The sequence below is a fragment of the Chelonoidis abingdonii genome, chromosome 1, assembly GCF_003597395.2.
Source record: "Chelonoidis abingdonii isolate Lonesome George chromosome 1, CheloAbing_2.0, whole genome shotgun sequence".
Taxonomy (NCBI): Eukaryota; Metazoa; Chordata; order Testudines; family Testudinidae; genus Chelonoidis; species Chelonoidis abingdonii.
Genome location: NC_133769.1, coordinates 29,873,696 through 29,886,976, shown reverse-complemented (window position 1 = coordinate 29,886,976; position 13,281 = coordinate 29,873,696). Strand labels below are relative to the sequence as shown.

Below are 13,281 nucleotides of genomic sequence, written 5' to 3'. Positions count from 1 at the left end.
GACAGTTTAGCTGACCTCTGAGGGGACCTGCCACCGCTACGTTTCTGATTTTAGTACTTTATCACGTTTCTCTAAACCAGGGGTCGGCAACCTGTGGCACGCAAGCCGATTTTTGATGGCACACGCTGCTCTGGGGTTCCGGCTGCTGCCCCGTTGCCAGCCGGGGTCCCGGCCGCCGACCTCCCTCAGCCCACTACTGGCCTGGGGTTCTGCTCACCTAGGCTGGCAGGAGGCTGAGTGGGGCCAGCAGCTGGGACCCCCCAACTGGCAAGGGGCTGGCAGCTGGAACCCCAGACCGGCAGCAGGTTGAGTGCTACTGGCACCTCAGACTGGCAGCGGACTGAGCCACTCAGCCCCCCCACCCCCGCCAGCCCTGCTTAGCCTGCCACCGGCCCACTGCCAGCCGAGTAAATGGAACCCCAGAGCGGCAGCGGGCTGAGCAGGCCCAGCAGCTGGATCCCAGACCGACAGCGGGCTGAGCGGGGTTGGTGGCTGGAACCCCAGACAACAATACCAGGGAAGGATCACACTAAATTGATAAGATCTGCATTTTAATTGTATTTTAAATTAAGCTTGTTAAATAAACACAACAGTGGTTTATTTCTATAATATAGACAGAGAGAGAGAGACCTTCTACGAATGTTAAGGCACGGGAAACCTTAAATTACAGTGAATTTTGCACACCACTTCTGAAAGGTTGCTGACCCCTGCTCTAAACCAAAGGTTACTGGTATAATGACTATTGGTTTGTCTCTGGTAGTTACACAGCAAGGAGTTATAAACTTATTAAACCTTCCTAAATAGTTTTTTTAAATGTGTATGGGACAGGCCGGTAAAACGCTCTCGTGCGCAAGACACTTGATATCTCCAAGAGACAAAGCTGCGCACACAGGTATTGAACCTAAATGGTTTTGGAGCTTCAGTAGTTTGGTGGAAAGGTAAGAGCTTCACGTGAAAGAGGAAATGGAGCCTGGCCGCTCACCAACCAGTACTACTGAGACTGATGAAAAGTCTGGCTAGTGAAGTCCATGGCCTTGTAAGCCTCTTCCTCTATGGACAGCAGTAACTCAGGCAAAAACCTGTCCAATTACATCCCTCACTAGACTGCCCCTCCCACCAACCTGTGTTCCCGCACTCATGGCTTTAGGGTACCTCAAAAAGCATCTGCTGTCCTTTTCAAGTGCTAGTAAGGCATCTGATTACATAATCAAACAGCTATGGTTACTTATGATGAATTAAGAAGAGGAAGTATCAGAAGGGTAGCCGTGTTAGTCTGGATCTGTAAAAAGCGACCAATAGTCCTGTAGCACCTTATAGACGAACAGATGTTTCGGAGCATAAGCTTTCGTGGGTCTGACAAAGTGGGTATTCACCCATGAAAGCTCATGCTCCAAAATGTCTCTTAGTCTGTCAGGTGCCACAGGATTCTTTGCTGTTTTTTAAGCAGAGGAAGGAATTATTACAGGTTCTAGCCCTTGTAAAGTCTGCGCTAAACAAGCCCCTAAATTTGTTTCTGCTACACATTTAAAGTTATCTGAGCCTAGGTATCTCTTGCCATCAATTATACTAAAGACATGGGGCTGTATATGTTCCACTTTCAAAACTTACACGTCACTCAAAAATTATTTAAATATTTTTGCATACAGGATAAAGTCCACTTATGGATACATGGCAATGAATCCATGGTGGTTGTCAAGCTTACTGAGGTCTGAAACACCTAAAGCATCACCTTAAATCAGGTTTGGATTGGGAGCATTCTGCTCAAACCTTAGACCGAAATGGATGTTGCCCTATATACTAGGGTTTTCACAGATCACTATTTTATTAGCCTGGGGCTAGAGGCACAAAGGGGCTTAGAATGGTGCCTACATTCTAGGATCAGGCCCCATAGGTATTCACAAACCACCCTGCTCAGCTTCTGCCAAACCTTGTATGCACTAATCATACTTGGCACATAAGTTTTTGCAGTAAAAGCTGGTTGTTTCTGTCGCTGAGCATGTGCACTGCTGCCTTGCGCTAGGCAGCCAGACACCTACACCCAGTGTGATCCATGAACCAGGGACTGATATATGTTCCTTGGCCTAATGCAACTGTGGGGCAGGAGGCAGAGGAGCTCCCTCACAACTTTTAGCCCCGTGATTAGGGTACTGACCTGGGAAACTGTGGTTCAAATTCACACCTCCTGAGGGAGAAGGGATTTGAACAGGTATCTGCCACTTGTCAGGTGAGTGACCTAACCCCTGGACTATGGGCTATTTGGATGCTGGCTTCCCTCGATTTCTCTTGTTGAAGGTGTTGCATTGTTAGATTAACTAATTAAAATGTCATTGTGCCAGAGAGTGTGCACAAACACATAAGAATGACTCTCTAGCCTGTTGGTAAGAGCAACCACCTAAGATGTGGGAGACTCAGCTTTTAGTCCTTCTGATCCTATAACTCTCTAATTACCCTGAGCCCTGGTCTACAAGTTATGAGAGAGCTCCTCCCTGCTCCCCCTGGGGCAGCTTGCAAAAAGAGCATAGGTGCCTAACTCCAATAAAGGCTTTGCAGCTAAGGGTTTGGCTACACTTGCAGCTGTACAGCGCTGGGAGTTACAGCTGTCTTCGTAGAGCTGTGTAGGGAAAGCGCTGCAGTGTGGTCACACTGACAGCTACCAACGCTGCAGTGTGGCCACATTTGCAGTGCTGTTGGGAGTGGTGCATTGTGGGCAGCTATCCCAGCGTTCAAGTGGCTGCAACGTGCTTTTCAAAACGGGGGTGGGGTGGAGTGTGACAGGAAGCGTGGGGGAGACAGAGAGAGTGGATTTTTGGAGCTGACACTGTTCTCAGCTCCCTGCCTTGCAAGTTCTAAGAACCTGAAGATACACAGCACCAACCTTCAATCATTTTAAAAGTTTCGACCCCTTCCCCCACCCCTCTCTCATTTACTAAATGCAAATAGCCTTCAGACCAGATAAGCAGCTGCTCCAAAACAGATTCCCCCCTTTCCCCCTCCGCACTGCTTCTCTCCTCAAGCAAACACTAGCTGTGGACATTCCAAAGGAATCCCCCTGCCTGCCTCTGCTCGAGCAAACAGTAGCTGTGTTTTTTTTTTTAGATAAGCAGCTCCGGGAGCCCCAAGTTCACAACAAAACAAAGAGAGGCATCACAACAAAACAAAAAGTGTTATATTTACTTAAAAAGCATTATGGGAATGTTCCGGAGGTCAGTTACAGCTTAGTAAGATTAATCACTGTTTACAGCGGCACCCCAGTGCTGCAAGAGCAACGCTATAGTCGTTATTCCCCAGGCCGAGACGGAGTACAGCCAGCGCTGTAGCCAGGGAGATACAACGCTGTATGTGCTTTGCCAGTGTGGACAGGGAGTAAGTTACAGCGCCGTAAAGCCACCACCAGCGCTGTAACTCTCCAGTGTAGCCAAGCCCTAAGAATCCCAAGCAGAGGGAGGCACCTCCCTCCAGCTTGAAGTCAGGCAGAAACACTCCTCTTCTATTGGCTACACTGGGCAGGGAGCCAACTAGTGCATTGGCTTTTGTGAATCCTATTTAAGGCAACTAGCTTCCGCCATTCATTCTATAGGAAACCTCAGCACCTAACTCAAGCTTTGTGAATCTCATTGATTTTCTAAGTGCCTAAAAAATCAGGTGTTGAGACACTGAGCATCCCAGTGCCTAAGCTCCTTGATGAATCTAACCTTTGATGGGTTGGATACATTGTGTTCCCCTTCCCCACCCCCAAAAACGTAACCCAGGCCTTGGCTACACTGGCGCTTTACAGCGCTGCAACTTTCTTGCTCAGGGGTGTGAAAAAAACACCCCCCTGTGTGCTGCAAGATACAGTGCTGTAAAGCGCCAGTGTAAACACTGCCGCAGCACTGGGAGCGCGGAGAGCTGCAAGTTAACCCCTATGAGGAGGTGGAGTACGTGCAGCGCTGGGAGAGAGCTCTCCCAGCGCTGGTGCTGCGACCACACTCGAAACTTCAAAGTGCTGCCGCAGCAGCGCTCCCACAGCAGCGCTTTGAAGTTTTGAGTGTAGCCAAGCCCCTAGCTGGGAATGCCAGTTCACATATGCTATTTAATATGTGTAAGCAAAACAAACAAACGAAAATGGCATAGCTGTTATTGCAATGGAAGGTCAGAACCTGAGTTTACAAATTAATGATTATGCTGTAATTAAACATACACCATATACTGTAAAATTCTCAGGAATTTGATAAGTTGTATAGATTTGAATAAATATGATTTCCTCTGCATATCCAAATTTGTGAATACTCCACTAGTATGTCTAAAAGGCTATTTTGCTGGTCACAAGTTTGTAGAATTGATAAATCCAAAGCTAGTGATCGATGCTGCACTTATGTTTTTTTAAAAGACAAAGCATATACGTATTCCCATGCGCTGCATTTCCCACCGAGGCCCTAAGTGTTTCATTCCAAGATGTCAGTTACTTTTTAATCTTCAGTTATTTTTCTCAGCCTAAATTTACATATGGAAATGTTAAAACTTCCTTGGAATTCACCCAACTGCAGCTCCAGCTTGCTCCATTTGAAATCAGTATTTTAAATGAAATTATATTATGTTTTTCTAATTGGCTATTTTGATTTCTCAGTGATAGTTATAGTGAATCTGAAGACAGACACATTTGCAAAGATACATCATGGAAGTGACTCTATCCCATTATGGAACTCTCTGATATTGCAGAGCAGAGGGATTTAAGGGTTGGGTTATTTGTGCTATGAGGTTTAATTTCTTAACTCTGGGTTTTTGCTAGGTTTAGAACTGTAATTTATAAGAAATGATTCTATTCTCATATAAAGGCAAAAAATTTCTTTTCAGAACTTGTACATAAAACCACAAACATTTTATAAATAATTTGCACAAACATACCTATGTATGTATATAGATATGAATAATATGTAAGTTGTAAGTTTTTATATCTGATATGTACAAACATTTATATATAATAGATATCTTTGTCTAGACATTTATTATATATAAATTGTTTGTATGTGTGTGTATAAATAAATAAAATGTACACACATCAAAACATAGACCCATTTAACCCTTCTTGCCAGGGATAGCTACATATTACTCACCACTGGTGACTAAGTAACTGGATTTTTCAAGCTTTTTAGTGCAAACAGAATGGCATAGGAACAGTTAAAACATTATTGCTTGGAACAATACTTAGAAACCCTAATCAAGGATCAGAGTCACACTGTTCTAGGTGATTTACAGACAGAGGCAAAAAGACAAACACTCCTTACCCCAAAGAGCTTACAATCTTATGTCAAGACACCATCAGAGACTGGGAGGCAAAATATAAAACCCCCCTTTCCCTGCCATAACACAGAAAGGACAACACAGTATTTTTTCCCCTGAACGAATCTTACCAAAATGTACAAAGTCTGTGTGCACTGCACACACACAAACATTGCTCAAATGCTTCTGAGGGCAGGACAAAGTATACATAAAGCTACAATAAAAGTAAATATTAAACCAGTTTCTGCCCTGACACTGGTTGTCAAGTTCACTGAGGTCTGAAGCCTCCTCTTAAGTTTGGCCTTATGTGAGCAGCTTTCAGTCTGTTTCTTGGAACAATATATACACATTTTATTTCACTTGTGAAACTTAATTTGCTATAAGTTTAAAAATGGGACTTGCAAACTTTGCAATTATATGGTCAAAACTAAGAAGCTGAGTACCGTTACCTGTTATCTTTCCCTGGATACATCTGAGTATATTCAACTCTGTACTTTTTGGCAAAAAGCATGAAGGCATTCATTGGTCTTTTGCATTTGTTAGGAGAAGTGGCACTCATAGCACTTGCAGTCCCTGAGCTGTGGCTTTTGCCAGCTTTACTACACAAAGAACTGGAGGAAAGCTGTGATGATCCATCAGCCACACAGTTTTTACTGCATTCTGATCGCTCAAAGTCTTGACTACCCGATCCTCCACAAGATAAAGAAGCACGACGCTGACGAGCCATGCTGCTTAATACATAAACTGCAGAAGAATCCATTGGTGTAAAATCATAACTAGAATGAAAAGATACATCACTTGATTAGGAAGTAAATCAATTAGAATGAAATTTACAGGTCCTACTTTTAAAACCTATGCTGATTCCTGAACAATCCCTAATTAATCGTTCCACTGTTCATTTTTAGATTTCTTGTGCTTCACCCAAAACGTACATCATCCAACTGTGATGTACTTGGCACAGAGATTAGTCAACAGCTTTGGTAGATGCACCACAATGTGGTGGTGGGATGCAACTGTCCAAGATCTGTTGTTGTTTACTACTGGCTCCCCCTTTGTACGCCAGTTGTAGTTCTGGTCTCATTTCACCTCCTTTTGGAGCTTCCTTTTATTTCTGCTTTGGACCTTAGTCCACCTTCTGCTTTTGTCTCTGTTAGCGCTCAAGGCAGGTGATTGAACTCAAGACCTGGTGTGTGATGGTTGCTAGCAGTGACAACTCATTTGTGGACCTTGAGTGAATAGCACATGGGAGAGTACAACCACTACTTCACCCACAAAGTGACTCAGAGCCCAAAGACCAGAGAGGAAAAGTGGAGTCCAGGGGGCATCTGAGCCTTACCAGTGGGAGCCAATCCTGCAGAAACCAACAGGGCACCAAAGCTCACCACACGGTAATAAGGGCCAGGTCTGCTCTGGCAGCGTATGTAGGGCCTTGCAGCTTCCTCCCTGACTTTAGTGTCTCCTTCTGCCAGAGGCTGTCAGCAGACTCAGGCAAAGATCACTGCATCATTTCACCTTTTCAAGTGACAACCATGACATCTAGAAACAATGTTTTTTAAATGACAGCTTAGATTCCTACATCACTAATGTACATGCCTTACTCAAACCGCAATGAAGAAGAATTAAGCTGAGGAGGCCAATGGAACCCAGCAGAGATAGCTAAACGTATTTTGAACATCTATTCTATACAATTTACGGTGAGTGGCATCTGATTCTGGTTTCTCAAGTTGCAAGTGGGCAGAGTTTGGTTTGTGGACAAAATCTGGGAGAGCACTTTTTCCCTTCAATTTGAGCCCTAACTAAGCCCCATCAGTATTTATATGAAGTTTTAGTATAGTATTTAAGATATATACATACTTTTATATAATATATATTATGAAAGAGTCAGTAGTGACTTCATCGTTAAGGTTGTGTTGAAAATTGAACTTAAAGAAGGACTAAAGTCTATATAAACGTGTTACTTATTTACATTTTTATTATACACAATATGCTTCAGTGTATTTCATTTTATGAAAAACAGAGCATCTCCATAAACCTTCCAGAAAAAACCTGTAGTTCACTTGTAATTTTTTATATTAACAGAAATATAAAAAACACACTACTCACAGAGACTAACATTATAAACAATGTCTTCACAAACAACTGCTTTAGGCACACTTTTGTACTTATATAGCAACTTTCACTGAAAAATTAACACAGATACATGATTTAATTCAATTGATACAGTACATAATTTAATTCACAGATGATGATAATCTTCCACCCTCTAGTGGCAGAAGTGTGAGAATTTCACCATTAGAGATGAGGTGGGTGAGGTAATACCTTTTATAGGACCATAAGTAGTTAACACATTTCAAGGACCATTCAAGGTGAAGTGGCCCGTTAACACCCCTCAGTCACAGGGAAGAAAGGAAGGGGTGGAAGGGAAGCAGCTGGGGAAGGTTGTTAGTGGGTTACAGGTTGTTGTAATAAGCCATATATCCAGTGTCTCTGTTCAGTCCATGATTTCTAGGTGTCTAGTGAAGTTATGGATTTAAGCTCCCAGGCTTGTCTTTTGAAAGTGTTGGGCAGGTTTCCTTTAAGGATGAGGAATGAGAGGCCAGCTATAAAGTGATCATTTTGTGAAAAGTGTTCACCCACAAGTGATGAGGTGTTTTTGTCTTTTATCCTTTTCCTGTGTGAGTTAATTCAAGAGTGTAGTGACTGTCTGCTTGTTGGAGCATTTAGGGTGTTAACTACTTATGCTAAACAATCTGTTCCACCTTGTATTTAGCAGAGACACTCTGAGTACCTTTCCCAGGCCTGAAGAAGAGATCTGAGTAAACTCGACTCTCACTAATAGAAGTTGGCCCAGTAAAAGGTATTACCTCAACCACCTTTCACTCTAATATCCTGGGACAAACATGGCTACAACACCACTGCATAATTCCATCATGTTTCATGACACTCTTAACTGCTTATGTGACATTCAAGTGCTTAAGGCCTTTAGCTGATCATAGCTGGGGAAAATATGAATGAGTAAAATACAGTGTTCCTATGCCCTTAAAAAAAGAGGTACCATTCAATTATCACTCTAAAATACCAACTTGTACCACAAAACTGACTTTAAAATGTGCATAATCCATAAACCCCAATAGTTTTATTTTTAAAATTGAATTGGGCATTTCCATCACCTGCCTGTACTTCCTGGTTGAGATAGAGGCTGGAAGTGCCGTTCTGAACAGAAGATCAAAGTAGCATCAGACAGATACCCTGTGACTCGCTTGTCTACAGAGGGGATTTTTTCTCTCCCTTCAGTGCTCTGGGATGGAGAATAGTCATTGCCCAAAATCTGCTTGGAAGAGTAAAGAACTGCAAAAGGGGGAGACGGTAGGGTAAGCTGCTGACAGCCTAGCTTGTCAGCTCAAAGAGGGACAGAGAAATGTGGAAAGGAGCTTTTTGTCTCCCAATGATCCTGCTCCTTCCCCACCTTCCTGCTCCCAGGGCAGCTTGGGACTGAAGTGTTTTGTTTTTAACTTTCTCTGCCCTGCTGTCCACAGCTGTTGTCTCATGATCTCTTCACTGCTTTACTCCTTTTGCCCAAAGAACTAGACAGGGCCTGATAAGTGTCCAGACAGGGGACAGGCATTTTTTTTATTTTTCCCCAGCAACCCTGATGCCCTTTCAGTAGCAGTTTTAGTCCAAAAAATGGAACAGGAAACTTTAGTAGTACCAATAAAGAAACAAAGTTCTAAGTGATCACTGGACCATAATTTGCTGCTGAAAGGGAAGCTGCTGGGCTAATGGGGATAAAGATGGGGTTCAAATCAGCTAGAGAATTTAGGAAGAAAGAAGTATGGGAAAATCAGTTTGATCAAAACTATTTTTTCTCTCTTCCTTCTCTGCAGAATCCTCAAAAATCTGATTAGACAACATTTAAAATAAAGGAACCATATTCCAGGAGCAATAAAGCTGTGTCATATTGGTTGGTTCTCTGGTTACTGGTGAACTGCTCGGATGGCTAAAGACAGTGGGATGTATATGAAGCATATGCCAATAGCCAACTAATGCACCTTGTAATGGCAAATAGGTTATCCAGCCCAAGCTACTCCCCCACCCAATGTATGACTATTCCATACAGTATATTTTCTAGTGCTTTATCTGGTCTAGTTTGAAATGTCCTAAGCAATGGGTCTACCACCACTTTCTTTGTGAGACTATTCCATAGACTAACAGATTTCACCATCGGAAAAGTTTTCTGACATTTTGCCTGAAGTCTTATTCTATTTATACCCTCTTGTACCATCATAAATAATTCCTTTCCCTCCTGGGAGCACATCTTTCACATACTGGTAGATTTACATGCCCACAAGGTTAATGCAACTTTTCTTCTGCATAAAAATGTCACAGAAAAGCAATGGCGCCATTTTATCCAGAAGTTACCTTTTAAATGTATCAAAAACACCTGAATCATCAAAGTTAATGGCATCGGGGTGTCCTGGAGGTAGACACATATCTCCAATATGCATTTCACAGCATGGAATGCCATGCTGAACCACAGTCAAGCTTGGATAGAAAGAAGACCAACCTGCAGGGGTAAAGAATTAAATTAGACAAATAACCTAGTGAGCACTATGATGTCTTGGCAGAGATCAATCACTGCCAATCCCACCTGGCAGAGAGCACAAAAGAAAATATGGGTTTCCCAAAATTGGATTTCAAATATTAGTCCAGATAAATTTTTTTTTTACTTTTTTCCCCAAAAGCAAAATCAGAAACTTCTGCTTGTGTAATTACTGATATCGTATCAGAGGAGTAGCTGTGTTAGTCTGGATATGTAAAAGCAGCAAAGATCCTGTGGCATCTTATAGACTAACAGATGTACTGGAGCATGAGCTTTCGTGCTCATTTTTACCTCATTTACAAGCTTTTTATCCAAGCAAAAAAAGAACAGAAAACCAAACCAAGTAACCATTTTACCAACTTTAAGGGCATGGCTACACTTGCGGATATAGAGCACTGTGAGTTAAACCAGCCCACGGACAGCGCAGTAGGGAATGCGCTGCAGTGTGTCCACACTATCAGATTTAAGCACACTGGCGTGGCCACATTAGCAGCTGAAGCAATGCCACAGAGAGCAATGCATTGTGGTAGCTATCCCAGCATGCAAGTGGCTGCAATGTGCTTTTCAAATAGGGGGGTAGGGTGGAGTGTGACAGGAGGTGTGTTGTGTGTGTATGTAGGGGGAGAGAGAGTGGGTTACTGAGGGGCTGAGAACGTGTCAGCATGCTGTCTTGTAAGTTCAGACAGCAGCAACCCCTCCCTCCCTGCCTCTCTCTCTCTCACACTGACAGCAAGCAGCATTTCACACTAATGGTTGCTTTGCCCCGGATCAGATAAGCATGCTGGCTGTCAGAAAAGGAGCTTTGAAAGGGAATATCCACATTCCTGCAGCCAATTCCAAAACAATGACAAGAGTGGCCATGGGACTTAAGGGGATTATGGGACGTTTCTGGAGGCCAATCATAGCGCAGTAAGGCAACACCTCATTCACATTGACGCTGGGTCGTTTCAGCTGAGGCGCAGCAAGCATTATGCTTCTTGTGGAGGTGAATTACCAGGAGCACTCCAGCTGCAGAGTCCAGGCGCTCTAAGTGCCTTGTCAGTGTGGACAGGTCGTGAGTTAGTGCGTCTGGGGCTGCTTTAATGCGCTCTAACTTGCAAGTGTAGCCAAGCCCTAAGTGTCACATTTAGATACAGGAAGTGTAAGTAGCATCCCTTATTTGCTCTCTCTCTCTTTTTGCCTTTTCTGTGCTCTCTATCATATTTGCTAAACCTTTCAAGAAGAGACAACACATACAACATTTCTACCAACTTTATTGTTCAAATTCTAGTGTTTCTTTCAAGCAGATTTAGAGTAATGTGAATGGGGAATACTTCTGCTTTCAACTACTGCGGGAGATGGTTATGAGATTTACAGATATTGTCTTAGAAGAATTTATTACATAACTCCTGATAGTTTTGTTGTACACATATAATATTTTCCTACCTTTATTTTTAACATAAAATGGGTGATCCAATCTGCACTCTACGGTGAGCAAGCCATCTTCCACTGTACCAGGATCAAATGTCAACTTCAATACTGACTCACCAAATGAAATACTTTCTTCGTGAGATATCAACTTCAAACCATCAGAACCATAGTCCTAGAAACACACATATGCTTCACATTTTTCAGAAAAATTTAATACTGTGGATACTGCAAATATATCAGTTTTCTGGCACACTGAAAAATACCAGCATTCAAAGGGTTAGAAGAACCCCACAAATTAATAAGAGATTATGCAACATTCAGAACACATCTACAGGTACTCTTTTCAGTTGTTTTATATTTGGGTGCTCAGACACTATAGTGGACAGATTCAATATGCATCTTTTACAAGAAATGGTTACCTACTGTGGTACTTCGAGATGTGATGAAGCCGTGTATTCCACTCAGGTGTGTGCGCGCACAGGCGCACCAGAGCCAGAGAATTTTGCCTAGCAGTACCCATGGTCACAACCCAATGGCCCCCTCCCCTTAGGGAGTCCCCTAGGAAGGTAGATCAACATTGTATGTTGCTAACGCTGTTGCAAGCATCACAAAGCATTCTGGGGAGAGTTAAAGGGTGTGAGTGGAGAGTGGAAGATTCCTTTGCAGGAGTACAAGAAGCCAAGAGAGGGGGAGAAGAAGAATGCAGAGAACAGGTTAACTCAACACTGCAGCTAACAATCTCAGTCAAGATAAGAAGCTGACTCCAGCCCAAGGCCAGCTGCTACCTGCCAAGAGAGAAGGGGGGGGGGGTCCAAATCCCATCCGCCACCTTCCCCAGCCATGAGAAAGGACAGTTGTTGAACAAAATGCGGGGCCAGGAAAAGGAGTGAGACTGTGAAGGCCAGCCACGAACAAAAAGAACTGTCTCACGGCCCTGAAACCGGTGTGTTTTGGGAAAAGTTGAAGAGACCACAGAAAGCCAGTTTGGACTGGCACAAAGGGCACCAGGAGCAGAGTTCCCCAAATGAACCCCCACCCCAAGGAGCCCAGGACTTAAAACCCTCCTGAGAGCTGAAGACACTCGGAGAGCACAGCGGATCCTTGGACGACCTGGGCCCAGTACAGCACTCCCGTCCACCTTCCCACCCCTCCTCTTCTTCTGACGTTACACTCAGACTTGGCCACTCTGGGTCGTGCATGTGTGAGTATGAGAGTGGGTTAAGGCCTGGGGCATTAACGCTTTCTATCTTCCCCTGAGTGATATGAGAGCATTTGCTGTTATTTTATTATTTTATCAATAAAGCTTTAAAATTTAGACATTTGGTGTGCCTCATCATCTCCTCCCCAAAAAAGATCCTTTGGCCCCAGCCTGATCAACTGTGGCCTCAGGCAGATTGGTAATGAAAAATCTGTCACACCATATTGGGGGTGGAGGCCCACTTACACCTCGTGCTCATAGCTCCTCCCCTGGCTGTATGAGATGGTGCCACCTCGACTCCCTTCAGTTCCTTCACACTGAACACCAAGACTGTACTCCAGTGCAGAGGGGACAAAGGGTGGGTTGTGGAATACACATCTGCATTACATCTGGGAGAACCATAGGTACAGTAAATAACAGTTTCTTCTTCTTTGAGTAGATGCAGCTGTGTATTCCACTTGGGTGAGTCAAAGCAGTATCCATTCCAGAAGGTGGGGTTCGGAGACTACCTAAACAAGAATTGCAGGACTGCCCTACCAAAACTTGCATCTACTCTGGAAGATGTGATAATGGCATCATGGTTCATAAATGTGCATAGGGATGACCATGGAGCAGTCCTGGGAAAGTCCAATATTGAGATGTCACAAAGGAATGCTACTGACATTGCTTGCACTCTCGCAGAATGAGCTCACACTCACTGAGGAGACATAGCTGAAGTTATTTCATATGCAGTCTTGATACAAGATATTACCCATTTAGAGATAATCTGTGAAGGGACCACTTGACCTTTCATATAATCTGGAACAGCTACCGA

The 13,281-nt window shown here is 43.5% G+C and overlaps 1 protein-coding gene across 2 annotated transcripts in view; it reads right to left on the bottom strand.

The window, feature by feature from the left end:
- Positions 1 to 13,281, bottom strand: part of HBP1 (HMG-box transcription factor 1) — a 33,458-nt gene that overhangs the window by 4,568 nt on the left and 15,609 nt on the right. Inside the window, exons 7-9 of one of the 2 annotated variants that reach the window (XM_032769825.2) lie at positions 11,285 to 11,441; positions 9,679 to 9,823; positions 5,709 to 6,035 (exon numbers count right to left, since the gene is read on the bottom strand). In XM_032769825.2, coding sequence (XP_032625716.1) covers positions 5,709 to 6,035; positions 9,679 to 9,823; positions 11,285 to 11,441 — 629 coding nt within the window. Of the gene's footprint in view, positions 1 to 5,704; positions 6,036 to 9,678; positions 9,824 to 11,284; positions 11,442 to 13,281 lie in introns of those variants that run through there. The other variant, XM_075064889.1, reaches the window with a different exon arrangement.